This window comes from Podarcis melisellensis, assembly GCF_964234715.1.
Source record: "Podarcis melisellensis genome assembly, chromosome: 3".
Lineage (NCBI taxonomy): Eukaryota > Metazoa > Chordata > Lepidosauria > Squamata > Lacertidae > Podarcis > Podarcis melisellensis.
In genome coordinates, this window is record NC_138530.1 from 52,637,056 (window position 1) to 52,659,355 (window position 22,300).

The 22,300-nt window shown below is 40.8% G+C and overlaps 1 protein-coding gene across 1 annotated transcript; it reads right to left on the bottom strand.

Annotated features, from left to right (window-relative positions):
* Positions 1 to 809: 809 nt before the first annotated feature.
* On the bottom strand, positions 810 to 21,729 carry SLC22A3 (solute carrier family 22 member 3). The gene is made up of 11 exons (XM_081904751.1): positions 21,050 to 21,729; positions 13,925 to 14,028; positions 12,663 to 12,817; positions 10,547 to 10,715; positions 9,530 to 9,647; positions 5,813 to 5,910; positions 5,494 to 5,708; positions 4,347 to 4,455; positions 3,459 to 3,571; positions 2,614 to 2,734; positions 810 to 1,135 (listed from the first exon to the last, which is right to left on the bottom strand). Exons 1-11 carry the CDS (start codon positions 21,461 to 21,463, stop codon positions 1,081 to 1,083), a joined length of 1,671 nt encoding a protein of 556 aa, XP_081760877.1. The 5' UTR covers positions 21,464 to 21,729; the 3' UTR covers positions 810 to 1,080.
* Between the last annotated feature and the right edge of the window lie 571 nt (positions 21,730 to 22,300).

Genomic DNA, 22,300 nt, shown 5'->3' on the forward strand with positions numbered 1-22,300 from the left:
GTGCTGTGGGTTAAAGCCTCAGCGCCTAGGACTTGCCGATCGAAAGGTCGGCGGTTCAAATCCCTGCGGCGGGGTGCGCTCCCGCTGCTCGGTCCCAGCGCCTGCCAACCTAGCAGTTCGAAAGCACCCTCGGGTGCAAGTAGATAAATAGGGACCGCTTTCTAGCGGGAAGGTAAACGGCGTTTCCGTGTGCAGCTCTGGCTCGCCAGAGCAGCGATGTCACGCTGGCCACGTGACCCGGAAGTGTCTCCGGACAGCGCTGGCCCCTGGCCTCTTGAGTGAGATGGGCGCACAACCCCAGAGTCTGGCAAGACTGGCCCGTACGGGCAGGGGTACCTTTACCTTTACCTTTACTTATACTGTGTAGTTGCCTCTCATAACTGAGGTAATGGGAGGGCCCAATCCATACTACATATATTGCATCCTTTGCAGTGCAAAACAAGTGATTTTAGTATTTCATTTGTTTTTATCGTTCCATTTTTATTCCACTTTTTACCCTTTTTAAAACCTTTATTAAACTTCTTTGAAAATAAACTACATCAAACCAAATAGATGCAAAGGGTAAGTTATTAACATAACAGGCTTAAGGCATCTCAACAAATATACATACTTTTTATTGTATCTTTGAAATAAGAATTCAGTTCCACTGGAGTATTTGAATGCTCTATTTTTCTTGTTATTTATCACAATGTTGTGGATTCCTTCAGTGTATTTCCTGTTTCTCCAACAGAAGTGTGAAACAATTACTCTTACGAGTTAGGGAAGATTAAAGGATGGCCAGATGGCCCAGACATAAGCAAAGAGTCAAGTTTCAAATAAAACAACTTATTTAATGAAAATTATTTCTCTTCTACAAAATCCACATATAACAGTTTCCCACCTGGAAACAATAGGCTCAGAAAACACATTCATACTCCCAAAGTCATAGAAAAATATTATATTTACTTTAAGTGTCTTTTAGGGATTTTTATTATGGAAAAACAGGATCCATTTTCTCCATCTGGCATGATAATGGCATCCACTGGACATCAGACTGAAAGCCAGGTGATTGGCGGTGCCCTCAGAACATTTGGCAAATGATCAAACATATGTGCTGGAAATCTGATGTTTCTGTTTCCCACACCTCCTGCTGAAACTGTGGTGATAAAAGGAAAGAGAAAAAAGAAGAAAAGTCGTGCTTTAATGGTGGGACAATGTTTGATTTAAGCAGGAATGTATGCTTTTAAAAATCACGCTAATCTTTCATGATAACCGCTGTTGCTGAAGATAGCACTACAAGGGAAGCGGCTATGGGAGCTGAGTACTGTGGAGGTTATAGTATCAGACTAGGAAGACCCAGATTCAATCCATACTCAGACTTGAGGCTTACTGGGGCAGTTACTGTTTCTAAGCATCACTTCTCTGTCAGCGTTCTTGTAAGGATAAAATGTGGTGGGGAGGATGGGGACAGAATAACAGATCATTGCATATGGCACGCCAAACTCTGAGTCGTGCAATATTCCAGGGGGTTCCAGGGCTCGGTTTCCTTGAAATGAGGGACAGTGGAGACTGTGGTTTATTTACACATATATACAACCTGAGCCCACAATGTAGGGGCTCATGGCATCAACACCCCAGAAGGTCTCGCTTCTCCCATTGTTACAGCCTTGGGTTCCAGTAAAAATACAGCATGGCTCTCACTCTCTGTTTCTGCCTGCTTCTAGCTTCCCTCCCTCTCTCACATCACTCTGGCTATTGTCCTTCTCACTACCAGCCAGGTGAGGGAGGGGGCCTACCCATATTGCCCTCCGGCACAAAGCAACATCCTTTCTTATACTAACAACCCATACTTAGGACCAGTGCTTTTTCCCCCCCTAAAAAAGATGTTTAGGGATACAGTGGTACCTCAGGTTAAGAACTTAATTCGTTCTGGAAGTCCATTCTTAACCCGAAACTGTTCTTAACCTGAGGTACCACTCAGCTAATGGGGTCTCCCGCTGCTGCTGTGCCGCCACCGCACAATTTCTGTTCTCATCCTGAAGCAAAGTTTTTAACACAAGGTACTATTTCTGGGTTAGCGGAGTCTGTAACCTGAAGCGTCTGTAACCTGAAGCGTATGTAACCCGAGGTACCACTGTACTCTCATTTCCCTACTTCTATTGAAATACTGCCCCTCAATGAGGCCAAGCTTAGATTCATAAAATGTTTAGGGGTATGCGTCCCCTCAGGAAAAAAAGCACTGCTTAGTACCAGGTAACTTGCCAAGAAACCTGCCTGTCTCCTTTAACAATGGAATCCTCAAACTCACACTACTATGCCTGGTGGGAAGGTTGGGTATAAACACAACAAATAAATTAGCATCAGTAGCAGCTTCCCTGCTGGCCTGAAACAGCAGCTAGGAATAGGGATTTTCATTAGGACTGCAGCATGAGGTGCAGGAGTGAGGTTAACTGCTTCCACCCACCCACCAATCTCAATCCGACTAGCTCCCCTCAATGCTTTATATTTGGTTTTTTTAAGCACACATATGCAAGTGAAAGGACACATTTAATGAACAGTTTGGTGCTTGAGGCTAATGAAAGGTCTGGAGAAGGAACCATTTGAAATCCCAAGAAAGCATATGAGATTATTTACGGGTAGATAGCAGTGCAGGCATTTGGCAGTTGTTCCACATCCTCGACTGTCTCCGGTAAGGGAAGGCCCTTTGTCTCCGGTAAAAGCATGACCAGAAGCCCACAAAGAATGGAAAGTATACCTGTCAAAATGTGAAGCAGGAAACATACAGTATGTCACATGGAGTGAGAAATAATATTTAACACTACAGTTTAAGATAGTTCAGAGGCAGAGAACAAAAAAAAATGTGGGGGAAGCCCTAACTAATTGTTGGCAGGGGGGAGTAGGTGGTTTATGTGTATATATGCATGTTTATGGGTGGATGTTTATGAATGGATTTAGGGGCACCAGCTCTTTTAGACTGAAAGCCGGCAAGCAGGGACTATCTTGTTTTTATTGTTATGTAAGCGGTTTTAATTGATTGTGTGGGAGACTTTTTGGCTAAAGAGCAGAGCACAAGTTCTCTAAATAATTAAAAGTATGTAAACAAACTTAATGATGATATTGTTAAGGATTTCTATTACCCACAATACAGTGTTGGTACCTATCCAGCACAATTACACATAAGGAACTAGGCACTGCTGTACTTGTCTTCCTGACAACTCTCCTGTTTTATGCTTTCAGAAGTGTAGAATCAGTGTGGATGGTATCAGAAGGGTGATCTGAAAATTCACTGGGAGAAAGTGGTCGTGGGAAGTGGCTCTCAGCATCACACTTTGCTTCGGGGTGGGGGGATAATTGTATGGCAAAATGGAGCTACAAAACTGTAGTGAGTGTGGAATCCCAATCCCAATATTACTTCCTGAAAGAATCAGAAAAAGAAGAACCATCTTTGAAAAGAGGTCACTTTTAAAACAATATCTTACAATAAACAATCAGAGGCAGCTCTGACCAGTAGGCTGCTAGCCGGTAGAGAAGAAATGGGGCTAAAATTCCCCCTATGTCACACAGTCCTGAGCACAACGAAACACCAAAGTTTCTATAGGGGAAAGAAAAGAGAATATATTACTCAGGATTTATGCACTAGCTTCCAAGATGTTATACTATACCTACTTTTCACATGATACCTCCATTCCACTCTGGTTTGCTTTCTTTAACTGAACTCCAGATTTGGCCTTTACGTCAGGGTATAAGAGCCTGTCAACAGGCACTTGCAAAGGTGATGATAGCAAGAATGCACTTTGTTCTAGACCACACTTCCCCAACCTGCCGCACTCCAGATATTTTGGATCCCAACTTCCTTCACCCCTAGCCAGCATGGCCAACAGCCAAGGCTGTTGAGAGTTGTGGTTAAACTACATTCATATATTGCTTTTGGAAATGTTTCTTTAAGAATGTCCTAGACCTAGAAATATTGGGGTTCCTTTGGCTCTTTTTATATGGGAATGCTAAGGAGACCTCATTGAACCCACTGGAGAGAAGGGCTGTGAACTGAGGATTTTTAAATTTTAGACTCTGAGCACACTGCAGCATGCAACTCCTTGTAAATGATTTTCTCTATCATTTCACCAGTGCTTTTTTTTAATAGAACTCCCACTTTTTTTTGATGGACAACTCTAAGTCCCAATGAACTCAGTGGGGCTTACTTCTGAGTAGGCATGCATAGGTTAGCAATGCACATGTACGAGCCACTTCACTCCTTGATGTAATCTGTCAGGTTAATCATCATTTCTGCTCCACTACTACTTCCTCCCCCAACCCAAGCCCACAACTATGTGGATTCCCCCCCCCCCCAAAGTGCTTATTCCATTTACCTGAATATTGTAGGATACAATTCAGAATTTACAAGATAGACAAGCTCAAAAGTTATGGTGATCCCCAGTCTTGCCAAGATGGCGCATGATGTACTTAGCCATGGTATATCTGTGGAGGATACATGCAGATGAAACACGAAAAGGATTTATTTAACCATGGAAACCAAAAATCAAGATCCTATTCCCGATCCATTTCACAATGAATTCGCATCCTTCTCACCTAACCCCTGTTGCTTCAGCAAAGCTTCTTCACGGATAAATAAGCAAAAGAAGTGATGCTATATTCTACTCAAATGAGGTCAGAAGTGGAGAATCATTTGATTATGAATGGACAAAATGGAAGTTTAAAAGAGATATTATTTATTCACCATTGGTACCTGCCCCAATATTAAGGGAAGGTATTTAATTTTAATCAATAACAATAAATGAGCTAAAAATGCAATCTCCAGATTTGAAAATAATTAGCAGCGTTACTCACATTTCACATTTACCAGCAGGTGGCACTAAAATACTACTTTTCATTATGTAGCTGCCAGTTTAGCTTTAAAGCAGAGCAATATGAAGCAATGCCAGAGATTCCCCGTTAGTTTTCTAGGGTTGCCATATTTCAAAAAGTGAAAATCTCGACAGAAAAGTTGTTGAACTTTTCTTTGGGGGTGGGGCAAAATTGTTGGCAAAATTGCAAAAAATCCTGTTTTGAGCTATTTTTTATTTTTTAAAAACGGCAAAAATGGCAATGTTGAGATGGCTGACACATGTCTGGATTTTTCCAGACGTTTAATCCAATTTCCGTCTGGGCACTGCTGTCAACTGCTGTCTTCCATGCATGTCCAGGAAATCCTGGGCATATGGCAACCCTAGTTTTGCTCATTAGGAAAGAAAATGAAAAGCAACAGCAGCACAATACCTTTCATTAAGACTCAATATAAGGTCACAGAGCACTGTGTGCAAGCTTTTCTGGAGCCTGCCATTATTCCCAAGAAGAAATGCAAGATCATATTTCAGCAAGCTTCCGTTCCAAGATATGGTTGGGGGGTGTGTTTCACATATTTTAAAATGTGTCTGTGCGTGCCCACACCTGTGGTCTGCCTTGAAAGACAAGGGTGAGTTAGCAACTAAAACAAGCAAATAAAAAGGAAAAGGTTACCTTTGGGCAGGAATGCGGTCATTAAGCACGCAGCACCTGCCACGAAGGCACTTGTTGCAAAGAGAGGACGCCTGCCAATGCGGTCAATTGTCAATAAGATTAGAAAAGCTGAAGGCAACTCCATCAGTGCTGAGACAAAGAACTCCAAATACAGATTTCCTTCTATGATTCCCAGGCGCAAGACAAGCCCTTGATAAACCACTGCACTTGTGAACCTTAAAAAGGAAGAAAAAAACAGCTGCAAAAGGTTCAAAGCAGGCCGGCTTGCATGGCAAAGGCCAAAGGGGAAAGCCACAGAGGCAACACAGCTGGGACTCACCAGGCATACATCAGGATTAGAGTGAACTTTCTCATCTGCGGAGTTCTAACCAGTTCGAGGAGAGACGGGTTGCTAACCTCCTTGTCGGAGAGACTGATCTAAGTAAAAGAAACAAAAACCAAAACCCAAATATAATAATATTATAGTAATAATTTATTATTTATACCCCACCCATCTGGCTGGGCTTCCTCAGCCACTCTAATTCCAACAAAATATTAAAATACAGTAATGCATCAAACATTAAAAGCTTCCCTAAACAGGGCTGCCTTCAGATGTCTTCTAAAAGTCTGGTAGTTGTTGTTCTCTTTGACATCTGGTGGGAGGGTGTTCCACAGGGTGGGTGCTACTACTGAGAAGGCCCTCTGCCCGGTTCCCTGTAACTTGGCTTCTCGCAGTGAGGGAACTGCCAGAAGGCCCTTGGCACTGGACCTCAGTGTCTGGGTAGAATGATGGGGGGGGGGAACACTGCTTCAGATATACTGGACCAAGGCCATTTAGGGCTTCAGAGGAGTTTGTACACATAGAAGTGGTATAGAAATGAAACATCCACATAAAAATATGAAAAGTACGGGTTGATGGCAAGTGGAGAGAGCCAAGATTTGCTGCCTGATGTTCCACATGCTCTGAACAATTCATAAAATAATTTAAACAAATAATATCATATGAAACCTTGGGGAGAAGGGGAGATACTTGGACTATATCTACCAAATATTTTGCTTACTTTCAGGGAGGAATATTTATTACCCTGTTTAAATACTGCTGTCAAATAAGACAAGGACCTTGGGCGTGAGTAACTTGGGGCTACAGCTCATCAATATGCAACCCCCCCAAAAAACACACACACAATATAAGGGTGTTAGGCATTCAGATCAAAATCCAATGTACAACCAAATGAGTTTTCATCAAAGCATTAATATTAAACATTAAGTGTTATTTTTGTCTTTCATATTTTTACAGAAAATATGAAACTATTTGCATAATACTGCAAAAGCAGAAAAGCAATCTAGCACAAATTTTTAAAATGATTTATTTTTAAAGGTTGACATTCTGGTTTTTCTAGTTCACATGATAGCAAATATTGTAACTTTTTGATTTTGCTAGGCTTTTACTATTTGGGGAGTTCTTTTACTATTTGGGGAGTTCTTCTATTTGAGTTTATTTCTGTTTTTACTTTGTTGCTTTATAATGTGTGTGTGTGTGTGTGTGTGTGTTTAATTGTACTTCTAAGATTTCATGTTTTTATTGTAAAATAGCCTAGTAATTTTTGTCATTTAAAGGTGGAACAGAAACAGAATAAACAGGAAGAAGTATAGACAATATTTAGTTATGTGTGATGCTGCCTTAGACTGAGTTAGAGAACTCAGTTGTCCAAACTGTTTGGTGCTGTCTTAATATGCACAGCAGCATATATGCACACACAGCAGGTGAAGCCATGGCACTCAATCTACCTCCTGACAGCTGAGCTGCTGCTGTTCTGTTTTTTGGGAAGAGAGACAGTGGAATGGAGGTAGAAGGGAGATCAGAATGCTTCAAATACAGTGGTAAGAGTGCCAGATTGGCTCCCCGATGCACTGGCACCATTCTGACCTCCCTGCCACTTCCCTCTTCCCCTCCGAATAGGCAGCAGCTCTCAGAAAAGCACAAACAAAAATATTTTGTCAACCTTGATAAATAAAAAGAAAATACTCGTGCATTTTCACTTTTTAAACTCAAATCAGCACTGATTTTGCTCACTTCTAGCCTTGGGCCTCTCACCAACTCTTAGCCTAACCTACCTCACATGGCTGTTGTGAACATATAAGATTAAATAAAATGACTAAATAAAAAAAAGACTCAGTGCTTCTGTCATAAACCTCGAACTTTGATTCTTTAAGCAGAGTGATGCATCTTTAGACTATAAAAGGCCATGTTTTTCTCTCCCTCTCTAAGTATAGCTCCAAAGTTTCAACCAATCCTCACTTCTCCCCCCACCTTTGTTGTTGTTGGAGAAGAAGAATGCTCTGTTGTACAAAGTAAAGAAATTATAATGAAAACAACTCTACAACACCACACAGTTCAATGCCACACAGCTCGTCATCATTACAGCAGGTTTATCACCACCAGGGCATTAGCATGCCTACAAAAGATACAATACAACAAATTTTCTCAAACTCAGAGCTTCGCTTTGAAAAGCAGAGCTATGTAATCTTGGAACTAGGAACTCCACTGAGAGTACAGCCTGTGAAATGCACTTGACCCTCCCATTATCACACTTCCGGGAGCATCGTGCTCTCCTTCTGGGCGTAGAATCAAGAATGACTGAACTTGTGTATCCAAAAGAATCTGGAACAGTTCCGAAGTGCAGCTTAGAAGCCTTAGACTATTACTGAGGGCTAAGCAATTGCAGCTGTGACTAAATTAGGGTCACCCAGCTGTGGATACTACTTAAAAATATAGGCTAGGATGTTTGGGAACGACGAGGAGAGAGTAATACTAGCCTGGACACCAAAGTCACCATTCTAAAAATACTGAGATGTTGAACAAACTGAAGAATCTGAACAGATGAACATTCTCTTGCTCGTAATCTGATCGCATGAAAATATGATCTTCATAATATGGTTGACAGACAACACATTCGGAAGATGTGTGTCAAAAGCAACTCTTTCATGTATGGCTGTTTAAAAAAAGAAATTTAAAAACTGCAGTACCTCTTTGTGTTGATTTATATTGATATAGTATAGGATCCTCTGATTTTTTGGAAAGAAAGTACTGAATTCTGCACCTGCTACTTTTAACATTACTAAATATTTTGAGGGTAATGCTAGGTTTTGAGGGAAATGCTAGATTTCCAACAATCCTCCTGGAGAAGAATACTGCTGCTCTGGAAGAGGCCTGACGTCTGCCTGAGCAGGCAGGGACCTGCAATTATTGACAGGCCTCCCACTGGTGGTAGCCAGTGTAGAGTTCCCAAAAGGGGTGTTTGGGGATATGTGTAGGTTTGGGCCAGCTACAAATCCCTTGAATCCTCCTCCTCCTCCTCCTCCTCCTCCTCCTCCTCCTCCTCCTCCTCCTCCTTCTCCTCCTTCTTCCCATGAGGGGCCTGATTCCGACATCTCTGTTGCACCAGCTGGAGTAGTAAAACCACCCTGACCAACAGGTGTTTGGATGTGGTGGTAGCCCACTGTCCTGTTTGCATAGTTAGTATTTCTCTCAATAACTAATTGGGCAACACCAATGTTTTCAAAGCACCTACAGCAACTAAGTGCAGTACATAAGACAAATGAAAGAAAGATAACATGCAAACCCTGCCATCAGGTTTCCACTCCCAAGAGGCCAGGATCTTACATGCATGCAACAGAATGAGTCAGTGTAGACTTTCTTCTTTGCGTATTCGCTGTACAAATGGTGTGTGTGAACATTCGTGTGTGTGTTCCAGGCATCTGACACCTGACCTGCCTCCAATATGACATATCCTGATGGCCCAATTTGCCAATGTGCACATGTTCAGCACAACATCTGAAAGATGAGCAGGAGTGAAACACACCCCAGAGCAAGCCCTTAATACCAAAAAACAGGTACAAAATGGGGGAAATCATCTCCTCCACACTCCAGCTAACAGTTAGATGGCCACAGGGCGAGAAACAGAAAACCCAACAGTACAAACTGAACATGCCTTGCTTGCACCATGATGATGCTAAAAGTGGTGCATTTGATTCTTAGCACGTATATGGTGAGTACCTCAGTATAATGTGGTGGAAGACATTTCCCATTGTCTTTGGCGATGGACTGAATGATCTTTAGGGCTTTTTCTCCTTTTTTACGTGTCAGTAGCCACCGTGGAGATTCAGGTACTGCCCTGCAAAAGTAGAGACGCTGGTGAGGATCTGCAAGCTGTGTTCAGAAACCAAATAGATTTATTGCCTGTAAGAAGGCAAGAAGCTAATCAACATCCCTGTGCGGTTCTCCTGCCTTCCATTTTTTTCCTGGCAAGCTGGAAGCTCTTTAATCCTCCTGTGTGAATGTGTGTGTGTTTGTGTGAAGGCTGAAACAAGCATCCCATGGAGTCAGCAAGCAATTTGACACTGCACACAGTAGAAGCCCAGTATAAGTGACCCACATAATGCTGATGATTCTGTCCATTCTTTATACATAGTTGGACAAAGAAGCACATACGTTATGTGGATGACTTGTAATATGATCCCTGGAAACTAATGAAATGCAAACTAGATTCTAAAGGGAATGTTGCATAGTCAATTTCAGAAACTTTCAGAATCAATTGTAAATTCTGAACTGAACTGAAAAAACTTTGAGTTTACTGTGAAGAAATAGGCCAACTCTTTGTAAATAGCACTCCTATTTGTCCATATTTTACACAAACTATATCTGTGGCTTGTGGTTCTATATTCAGCCATAACTCTTTTCAAATATGTTCAAATAGGTATACTGTTTATAGACGTGGGCTTATATTTAAAAAAGCACAATTTGGGGAGGAGGTTACTGATGATAACCTTCTGTGTTCTTAAACAAAGTACTTTGTTTACATTGTGCTTTAGAGTATTCAAAGCTCTTCAAAGGCATATCACAGCAATCCTTATAATTCCGAATGAAGGTCAGTATTATGGCTCCCATACAGTAGATGTGGGCAATTTAATGAGCTGCGAGACAGACAGGGGACTTCTCATAATTACTATATAATTATATAATGTACTATATAATTATTCTAAAGATACGAGAAAGAAAATAACATGAAATTACCAGTAATACAACAGGAAGAGGAAGTTGGGGAGTGTCGTAGCTAGCTGAATCTCTCGCCATGTGGGAATGAGATAAGCAATTCCAGGAAGAATCACAACTCCAAGGGTGAAAAAGATCTGAATTACAATTCCAACAATCCTTCGCTGATCTGAACCAACTATCTCTGTCACTGAATACAGAAATGGACAAAATAAAAGACATTGAAAGGAAACAGCCTGCACATTATTAAAACCATTAATAGGGTGATGATAGCAAGTCACTGTTCTGTGGTACACATGGAGATATTTTGCTTTGGTATTAACATTAGTTGGCAGAAGAAAATTAATGTCACAGATGTCTGATGTTATGAATCTATGGCCTGGTTCAGACATAACTATCTCAGTTAACAAACCATTGTTTATTCGGCTAAGAACAAGTGGTTAGCCTGGACATTCATCCCTCCCTCCTCCCCTTTCATTGCCCCTTCTTTTGCACAATGTATTGCCTTAAATCACACTTTCCCATTACATCCAGACTTGGAAACTGGTTTAATCTCTGGCTACAAAAGTAGGAAATCAAACCAGATGGTTCAACAATTGACAGAAATCCTGTCATTGTATATTAAACCAAAATAATTGTATCTGAATTGAGCCCATAACTCATTCATTGGTGAGATAGTGCATGTTGGTATTCTTTGGTCTTATTACTATTGAATGAGCATCTATGTAGCTTCATATGTATAAAAATGTCCTATAAAGAATACATTTTTCTTCTCCTGAGTGATGCTGACTTCTGCCTACCTTCACTGTAAAACAGACGGATGTACCTACCAACAATCTGAGTGATGATTCCATAATCTCCACCCCTTTAGTTTTGGGATTTAACTTTTAAAATGCCACATGCACACTTCTCCCAAATAAATGTATAATTATGTGTCACCTCCCCACCTTGAAAACCAGAAACGGCTCATGGAGTGTGGTGGTAAATTAGTGATGAATTATTTTCCTTTGTGCTCAAAAATGTATGTCTAAAAAACCCAACCCAACCAATGGTGACTGCATTTTTTAAAGCCAGCTCACCACTCAAATTAGGTACATCTCTATGCATTCTTAAATTTATAAACCATGGAAAATCTGGGTCATATTAGATCGGCTTGTGACCAAACTATACACAATTCAGAAGCCATTACTGTCTTCAATAAACTTATTGTTTTTGCATCCCTGAGGCAGATAACAAAAACAGGAGAGCTATTGAGCCTCTGGTCAGCTGCTGTACATTGATCTTGTGTGGAATTTTGCCTGGTGGGTCATGAACTGGGGTCAAACCGTTTTACATTCCCTCATCACCCTAGAATGTTCAGTTCACATTGAGTTCAGGAAAACATTGTACTCTGACCTGTTCTTAATGCATAGTTGACCACGTCTATCGGAACGTAATTGTTTAAGTCTTGCTATATCAATCACTAGTTATAATTTAATTAGGAGGTTTTCATGCCTGTCTAGTTCTGTGCTCCCTTTCCCAGCCTTTAATCTATTGGTGATTAATGCTTATATGCAACCTTTGCTTTGTACTTGTGTTAACCAATCAGCAATAAGCACATAGGTGGCAATGCTGTAATATTCAATAAAAGAGACTCCTAGAGACTTGCTCGAGAGATGCCTCCCATATGACACTCACCACTCGTCTGTCATTATTTCAACCCAACAGATGTGACCTGGTTAAATGTGTTGCTGCATTTCATATGCATGTTTGTTAACATTCAAGTAGCAGCTGCTGGCGATGGGATTGATTATTATCAGGACTGCAGTGTGGCAGAGAGGGAGAGTTTAACCCTTTCTCCCTTGTTGTGCTCTTGACAGAAATGGTTCCTTTGGAACTTTCATCAACATCAGGAAGAAATCTCCACCACCAGCGCTATCAGAATAAAATGTCTTCAAATGAACCAATCCCTGCATAATCAGCCCTCCCTTTCATGCAGTAATTTAGTAATTTATTCACAATGCAATCAATTGATTTTATGTGCAATGTGCCTACAGTATAATAATCCCATTCAAGAAATCCCCCCTTTTTTCATCTAGTATCCCACATATTACATGCATATATGAAGAGGAAGAATGGAAAACACGCCAAGTCTTACCAATGACAAAGCTTGTCATCCAGGTTCCCTTTCCAAATACACCTTGTAGAAAGCGAAATATCGAAAATACTACAATATTTGGTGCAAAAGCCACTATGAGGCCACATAGTCCTGCCCCAAAGGAAGAAATGAGGTAAATGTTGATTCTGCCGTATCTGTCAAGAACAGAGAGTGTGAGAGTAAAACAGAGAGAATAGGGTTACCTGGTACGAAAAGAGCTTTTAAGGTCTCGGCCTTTCTTCCTTGGCAATGCCTGGTTGGCAAACCAGCTCTGGGAATGGTAGGGATGCTCTCTCTCCCACTCCCACCCCTCACTAGTCACCTCATTGAAGGCAGACTGAACATATTCCTAAACTTCCTAATCTTCACACGTAATGGCATACAAAAGTGCTGTGCCGAAAACTCTCTTCCAATTTCTCTAAAATTTTGTTCCTCTATACACTTTATAATTTTGGTGGGTGTGGACAGGGCTTTTTTTCCAGCCGGAACTCAGTTCCAACACCTCTCAGGTGGACACCATTGCCATTCTAAGAGAATGAGGAAGGTGTTCATGGTGAGTTTTGGCACCTTTGTTTCTGGAAAAATAGCACTGGGTGTGGAGTTGAGTTTACCTTATTGCGTCAGTGAGTGGTTTTTTTCTTTCCATTAAACATTCTCTCATATTTCCTGATCTGAAAAATCACCATGGGAAGAAGCTGCTCATGATGTCTCTTTCTGCCTTTAACTGAAGCTAGGGAGGCTGGGATAACTTGCTTCCAAGTGCCTAAGGCTGATGTGCTTCTTCCCTTTTGCTTAAAAAACACCAATTATGTCTTTAAAAAGAAATATGCAATCTAATAAAATGAACAGTTGTCAGGGGCATATTAGATAACCTCTCTCCAGCTTCCCTTGCTAACAGGAAAGGCCAACTGAAGACATCAAATGTTTTTCAGGAAATGTGAGCACCTGGGAAGGCTGCAGAATGTAGAAGGAAAGAAGAGACACTCACAAAACCTCTTGGCCACATCAAAATAATTGCAACAACCCCTCCACATTTCATGCATGAAAATTTCACTGAAATTATTTTCACCTTTGATGATTTTCAAATGCTGTCTCCCCACATGAGTTGATGGAGAATGGATAAAAAACATGGAAGACGTTTTGCGTACAGTACTAATACAATGTAAACACTCACTCACATAAGTAAAATAACATGTGAAGCAGCCCTGTCTGCAGTGGAAGAATGACATGGTTCGTAGTTTGGTTAGAAAAGAAAAAATTACCTGTCTGAAGCGTAGCCTAGGTAAAATCCTCCTACCAAAAAACCGAGATTGAGGAGAGATTGTGTCATATCTATTAGCCATCTGTCCTCACAAACAAGGTTGTACTGTGGGAAGAAGGAAAAGATGCAATAAGTTTCCGTAGAAGATAAAGCTTTTATTTGACAAAAGATTCCAGTCTTGAAAACAATATCCGAGGGAGGCTGCAGGAGAAAGGGAATCACTGTAAAAATTGCCTCCCTCCTTTTTCCCTTCATAGAAACCTTCACTGGAGCAAAAAGCCTTCTGTGACTAGAGATACACCTAGTCTTTTTAAAAAGGGAACTAAAACATTAGAATTGACAGTCTCTATATACGGTAAACTATGTCAGGTTTATATAGAACTAATGTTCAGTTTAAGAAACTTATAAAACTATTTAGGATCATATTTTAATGGTGGCTGGGCCTGTGAAGTCCTACCCTCTACAGATGTCATAAAAGAATCTCATATGAAGCTGGGTCCAAAACATCTTTGCTGCCTGAGGCAAAAGACAAGATGGTGCCTCCCCCCCCTCCGCCATTTCATGTACACAAGCCAATACTGGTAATGGGGCAGCGTCCTCCACCATATTTGAGGTCAGCAGGCTAGCTTAGAAGGTGAACGGCAGGCCTAGTAGTACAAAGAGCTCTGCCCTTCAACAACTTGCTGCTGCTCCCCACCTCAAGCACCTGCTGCCTGAGGTTGCCATCTTCCTGTCTAATGGTAGGGTTGGCCATTGTTTCTCAGAGGATCATCCCTGGAAGGCCTCAATGAAAATATAAGAAATGGGTGTAAAATGAAGGGAGTGATAGGTAAAGTGAAGACAGAAGGTAACGAAATGTAACTAAAGAAACAAATTGTTAGCACCCATGTCTTGCCTGCTGTGACATTCTTGCCAGGGACAAGATACGGGGGAGGAAACGCCACTTTGAATAGAAACCATCTGGCTTTGTCAGTCCTTGAGCTAACTTTGGTTGATACCGTATCATCTACATGATAAACATGTCTTAAACTCTGTTGTACTTCTAAGACATCACAGATAAACACTGTTTGTTCTTCCAGTGCTCAGCAGCTATCTCCTGACTTAGTGCCGTGAGTGAAATGGTTCTGCCTTTTTGAGCACATCCAAGAAAAAGAAAAGTTTAAAAGAGCTAAGCAAATCTCCATCTCAGTGCTCTGATTTGTAATCCTGAAGATTTCATTAAATAACTTTTTGGAAGGATTTAACCCAAATCTACTTCTAAGATTCCAGTGGGATAGCCTGATTAATACCAGTTGTCGTAGAGAACTAGTGACCTCAGTCTCTGAAAACTTGCATGAATACAATAAAACTAGTATTAGCAATAGACAGATTTTGGAGAATGCATAATTATTTAGGAGCATGATTTTTGCTTCGTCAACATGAGAAGAGCTTAAACTCTTCAACACACCGTTATATCCTTGACTGAGATCACTAATTAAAATAATAAAATAATGAATGTAATTAATTCCAACACTGATTATCTGAGCAATTCCAGCAAGAACTAACTCCTTTTTAGCACTCCATAGCATTTTATTTATTTATTTATAGTGTCACATTTAAACAGTCCCATCTTTTTAGTAGGGCCAGTTCCCATGCTGGATTACTCAGTTTTTTATTTGGTATGTTAGGGTGTGTTTTTTTCTCTTAAGGGTGGTATCTGATACATAGAGTAGACCCATTGAAACCAATGCTATTAATTAGCCATATTTGAATGCTACATTTTAGCATGATAAGATCCATACATGGGGAAGATCTGCACATTAACTTTGTGCATTGTACATTTTTTGCATAATTTTTGGTATGTAGGTTATATAGCATGTATGAAGGAGAGTTAATTGTAGGTGATGTTACAATCAACAGACTTTTATCACACATGGGCCTATATATGTACCAGGAAGAGAATCTAATTCACAGTATGTTCATTAGAATGTATAGAAGTGGTTTCAGTTAGCATGGAACTAGGATTGTTTATGATGGGTTAATTTAATTTCTGAAGTTAAATGCTTATAGCCTAAACATGTGCAAAATAAATATTATCTTGTCCAGTGAGAAACCATAAAAATATCTAAATGGGGTACCAAGATCAATTGCCAATTGTTTATTTATATTAAAACACTGACACAATTAATATTTTGAGAGGGAGTGTTGCTTTCTTGTATTTGATTGACAATTGATTTATTTTGCTGTCATTTTATTGTATTAATAAAACGGTTTGAAAACCTCTGGGATGAAAAGCGGTATATACATGAATGGATAAATAAATCCTGCTGTCCTTAGAGCTAAGTAAGGTCTGTGTATCGATGGGGAATGTAGTACTTGGCCCTTAAAATAGCTTCAACAGCAACAGTAATGTTTCATATAGGACTTTATTATGTTGCTGACATCAGTATGTTCTAAACAACTGCATTTCTTCTTCTAGGAAACCAATTATCTTCCCACAAAGGGCATGTTAATCTGGCAAATGTTAACTTGGCAGAGCGAAAGTGTTTGCAGGCAGCGGACCAAAATGTATCCTCCATGGAGGACCAAGTGTCAAGATTACAGCAAAAACAAAGCAGCTCCAGGCGTAATTTGACCTTAGAGCTTGGCAAGTACTTCCAGAAGTTTGACTCTGGCTTTAGGGGAGAAACACCCTGGGACCTGGATGAAGAACCCTTCATACTTCAGCCACTAGCCAGAATGACCGATGGTCAGGGGTGGAAAAATTGTAGTCTAACATCTGCAGGGCCACAGGTTCCCTATCGCTGCTCTAGAAGCTCTCTGTGCCCTCTCCTGGAGGCCTGCTACTGGTCTCAGAGAACTGTCATCTACTGACCAGCCAGCCAGCTGTCTAGTGGTGTAGCTCTCTTATACTGTATAACTAGATAGCTAGCCATTAACCCAACAGTACCACCTCAGAATGCACATAGGAAATCATTTGCTATCACAACACAATAATTTTCTTGAATGCATTTTTTTAGTCAAGGGTGGAGGAGGCAAAACTTCATGCCTAGGCTTTGGACAAGGCTAGGCTTCAGGCATGAGATTCCTCACCTACAGGTGTAGAAGAACTGTCTCCTTGTGCTAGGAGATTGGGGCAAGCCTACTCCTAAGCTAGTCATTAAGGCTGTGCTTGCTTACTGAGGGCTAAGCCCCATCAGACACAGCAAGAATTATGTACCCGAGTAAACATGCATGGGATTGTACTACATATTGCAATAGGGAAAAACACATGCAGAGACTAAAGAGTTATAAGAACGTTAACAGTATGGATTGGTAGTTATATCCAGACAGCCATAGAGCTTTCATTTCTCTAAAAAGTCTATGTGATTGCATTCCAATGGTCACCATCTACATTAATAGGAAGACTGCTTGAAGGAAGAGGTGCAGAGTAGTGGAGCAGGATTTTCCACTCCCAAAAGTAAGCAGTAAGAAATACTTGCTGCAACAGTAATTGTTTCCTCCACATGCATCATTTGCCTCTGGTTTGGCAAAAGGTAGAAGGGCCACTGGCCACAGGTACAACTGCTGTCGCATGCCCAGCCCTCGCATGCTTTGCAAACAAAAAGTCCCGGATTCTTGCTCCATCTGCACTATGTATTTGAACATGCTACTACAGTCATGGCTTCCCCAAAGAATCCAGAGAACTGAAGTCTGATAAAATTGCTGATAGTACTTTGAAGACCCCTGTTGCCCCTATAGAGCAACAGTTCCCTGAGAAGAGGGATTGATTGTTAAACCATTCTGGGAATTGTAGCTCTGTGAGGGGAAAAGGGGTCTCCTAACAACTCTCTGTGCCCTTAACAAATTACAGTTCCCAGGATTCTCTGGGGGAAGCCGTAAGTGTTTAAAGTGGTGTGATACTGCTTTAAATGTATAGTGCAGATGGGGCCTCAGTCTCAGGTATCTCTTAGGTTGTTTAGTCGTTTAGTCGTGTCCGACTCTTCGTGACCCCATGGACTAGAGCACGCCAGGCACTCCTGTCTTCCACTGCCTCCCACAGTTTGGTCAAACTCATGTTAGTAGCTTTGAGAACACTATCCAACCATCTCATCCTCTGTCATCCCCTTCTCCTTGTGCCCTCCATCCTTCCCAACATCAGGGTCTTTTCCAGGGAGTCTTCTCTTCTCATGAGGTGGCCAAAGTACTGAAGCCTCAGCTTCAGGATCTGTCCTTCCAGTGAGCACTCAGGGCTGATTTCCGGAGAGGTTTGATCTTCTTGCAGTCCATGGGACTCTCAATCCTTCTTGGATCACTGCATTGCCATGGCGAAGGGGCTTGAATAACTCAGAGAAGCTATGAACTATGCCGAGCAGGGCACGCAAGATGAACAGGTCATAGTGGAGAGTTTGACCAAATGTGATCCACCTGGAGGAGGAAGCAGCAAGCCACTCCAGTGTCCCTGCCAAGAAAACTCCATGGACAAGGACAACAGGCATATCTCTTAGGTATAGTATAATAAACAAATATCCAGTTAGAACAGGGAAAGGTCCTTGTGTGCAACCCTGGAGAGCTGCTTCCAGTCAGCATGGAGCATTTGTCTTCAACTGGTGGGTTGGGACTAGGGATGAAAGAGAACTACAATTCGTTGAAAGCTGAATATATCCATTTTGCCCTTTCCAAAATACTGTAAGAACTGAAATGCACCATCCTTCAAAATGCACAGTTATCCAAATTTTGCAATGCTGTTCTCCAATTGAAGCTTAATACAATGCATATGTTAGTGGAAATTGTGCATTAAAATAAATATATTGGTGGAAATAGCATGCAAAATGCATAACATTATGAGAAATTGTTTGCAAAAATGTGCACATTTGTCAAAACTGTTTCCAATGCTGTGTTGATTAGGATAAATTTGCACTAAAATGCTGAAGAATTTTCACGAGAATTTTTCAAAATTCACAGAAATTTTGAGAACTGAAGACTGGAAAAATGAGAAACGATGGGCCCATCCAGACTTTCATTTGTTCCATGATTTCAAGTCAAGGGTCCAAGAGGGTTTCTTTTGTCCTGCAACTTTCCCTGGGAAAACCCACTGTTTACTGCTGAAATCTGAACAAACATCAGTCCGCAGACTAACATAAGGTATATCACAACAACAACACTACCACCGTGCAAATAACAAAATGAAGACATGGGTCCCTAAATGCATGTTGGGACTAATGGTGGACCCAAGATTGGGAAAGTGTGAAGACTTCAGGCATACAGTAGCTTGACATGCCGACAGCCCAGCTCAGTATAACACAGCTTCCTGTGTTCATTGCAGTGTCTGAAAGCAGCTACTAATGCTACCATATCCGCCTGTCCTTAAATCTGTCATATTTCAGTGTTAATGATTAACAAAATGTTACCACAGACAACCAAAGCAGAATTACATCAAAAAGATCACTGTCCTTTTCCTCATTCTCTAATCACCCTCCTGCCTCCACCAGCAACATTTCAGCAAAACAATTTCTACTGTATTTATCTAAAGAATGTATTGATATGAGCTCCAGGAAAGAAAATGAACAATATCTAAAATACTGTAATGTATTTCTATCTTAAAATGTATACCATATCTAATTCAAACAGAACAAAACTAGTTCTGGAAAGTTATAGTCCACAAGTGTAATGTGAATAAGATACTATTACAAGTGGGTTCCCTTTTACAATTTTGGTGCAAACTAATATCATGAAAGTTAGTGACATAACTTGCATACCTGATCTGCTCCTCCTGTAACTGTGCTTTCTACAGACTACTCCCTAAATAAATGCTGTTCTAATGCTGGTACTGTTTGTTTAACAATTTAATCAGTTGCTTTTATTGTTCTAGTTGATTTACTGTGTTTTAGGTAGTTTGCAAACTGCGATGAGGTCACTACCTCAGGCAAGAGATGAGTTAGGAATACGAAAGATAAATAATGCAATACTTTTCTTTATTTCAAGACTTGCATGTGTTCCAGTCTGTGCTGAGGAATATTTGAGCACCTTTTAATAATATCTTGTATTTTCAACAGGCATTGCTTCTTTATTGCACTATGCTTTGGTGCAACTTAAGATCTCTTGGTGCAAACTAACTTAGGTTACAATCCTAAATGGGCAAGTTGGTTTAGGTTCTCTTCCTTAGTTTGCAAAGAGCCTCCTTCAACATCCAAAATTCACATATCACAGATGGATATCCACTGTAACCTGTATCAGCAGCACCTTCTTGCTCACTCCCCCCACCCTCTTTTTTGTTGTTCTACAACCTGTCTAAAAAAGGTTTTGTGAAACTCAAAAGCTACTGTGCTGTTTATGACTTTCAGCCCATCCTAAAATATTAAGTGGTTTTTTATACATTGGATTTTTTCTTAATGGACCAACACAGCTAGCCGCATTTTTCATACTTGATTGTTGGTGTTTTACGACGTTTGCTCAGTTATTCTCATTTTATAAATGTCCTTGTTGGCATAGTGTCACTTTCCCCTCTTATTTTATGGCTGAAAATTGATCTGAACTCAATTTTAGATTTCCAACTTTAAGATCACAGGAAACTGCCTTGTACCAGATCAGATTATTTGTCTGTTTAGCCCAATTTTGCTGACAGGCAGCAGTGGGTAGAATTAGTTCCCATCACTGACTATCTGATCCTTTTTTGCAATGCCAGGGATTAAATCTAAGACCTTCTGCACGCAAAGGATGTGCACTACCAGTGAGCCACGCTCCCTTCCTAATGTATTGTCGAATGATAAATGACAAGAAATTCATCCAGAGAGATATACACTGTCTATCTGAATTGGTGCTGCCCTTCTATACAACTGTATTGCCTCAGTTTCCAAGAGGAGTCATTTACATATATTCTATTAGCCCATCCATTATCTGAAATGCCATAGCTCTCGTTATACTCTTCTATCTCAAAGAGTCAGTAGAAATGGCTGAGTTTTGGAATTTGCTCACATATTAAGCACATTAAACATTGGCGCTGCTGTTTAAGGTTACCTATGAAACTTTCCAATTGCTGTTGTGGAGAAGATTAATTATCTGTGTCAACCCACCATAGTTTGCACTCCAGCCTTCTACTTATATGTATTTTATAGTCCTGTATTGCTAATGAAAACATGGCTGGAGGATGTATTTTGAATTCTCTTACCTCGCTGGCAATAGTTGAATGAGGTTCTTTGTAGAGCCAGCCATCCCGGCGGCACGTTGTAAGTGACACATTGCTCAAGCTGTTGCTGGTAAGATGAGACAGTGGGTTGGTGCAGCTAGAAGAGGTGTTATGCCACTCCATGTCATACTTCTTGCACTGGGAAGAATCATTCACCAGACTTGAAGCTCGAATGGTAACGTTGTACTCCTCTTCAAATGTCCATCCACATTGCTTCCTTAATTTAGATGCATAAGGAACCCTACACCAATATTGCTCTGGGTCCCGGCCAAGGAACACAACACCAACAAATAAGAAGGAAAAGGTTATACCAGTCTGGCAAAGGAGGAGGAAGACCCGCTTTTGAAACCTTCCAAATTCCCCAGCCTCTTTTAGAAACTCTTCAAAAGACGGCATTGTAGACAGTTCCTCCCCTCCCCCAAGTCAGATGAATCCAAGAGGTGACACAGCGTCAACAGTCTCAAACTTTGTGGCTGTTGCCGGTGCTTCCTATAAATCATGTACGCGCAATCTCTCTCTTCTTTCTCTGTCTTCCTCTCTGTCTCCCTCAGCTACACACACATGCAATCAAGTAGCAAAAGCAATGCCGGGGCAGAGCAAAGTTACACACACACACACACACACACACACACACACACACAAGTTGTACTGTCAGTTTGGCACAATGCTTACGCACAGAACTGTAGGATTTCACTATACACTTGGCACACATGCTGCCCCAAAGAAGGGGGCGTATATATTTTTTCTGTCTACCCAAAGGAGAGATTATGTAATCAAAACGGTTAACTCTTTAGGGACATGCAAACAGCAGAATATAAAGCAGAACTGTGGTCGTTTCCCATAAAAATTAATCCAGATTTGTCACATTAAACAGAAATTATGGGAAAGGATCCACTTTGTTAAAGTCCATTAAACTTCTCCCTCCCCAAAACTATTGTAGTGGTCGATTAACTTATTTCAGTTGATAATTGGAATAGATAACCACATAGGTTACTGCCAAGAGGTTATAATGTGGGTCCAGTGGTGTGAGGGGGAACCAGACACAGAGAATATCAGCTGCTAGCAGTTAGAAACAGTGGAAATGAAGAAAAATGAAAGAGAAAAGAGGTGAAGCGAAAAGGTAGCTAGAAGAGTCACCACTAAGAAGATGAGGAGCGATCATGGGCATCCACAAGACATTTTACTGAAGGGGCAAAGTAAATACTCCAAATGAATAAATAAACATGAGTAGTT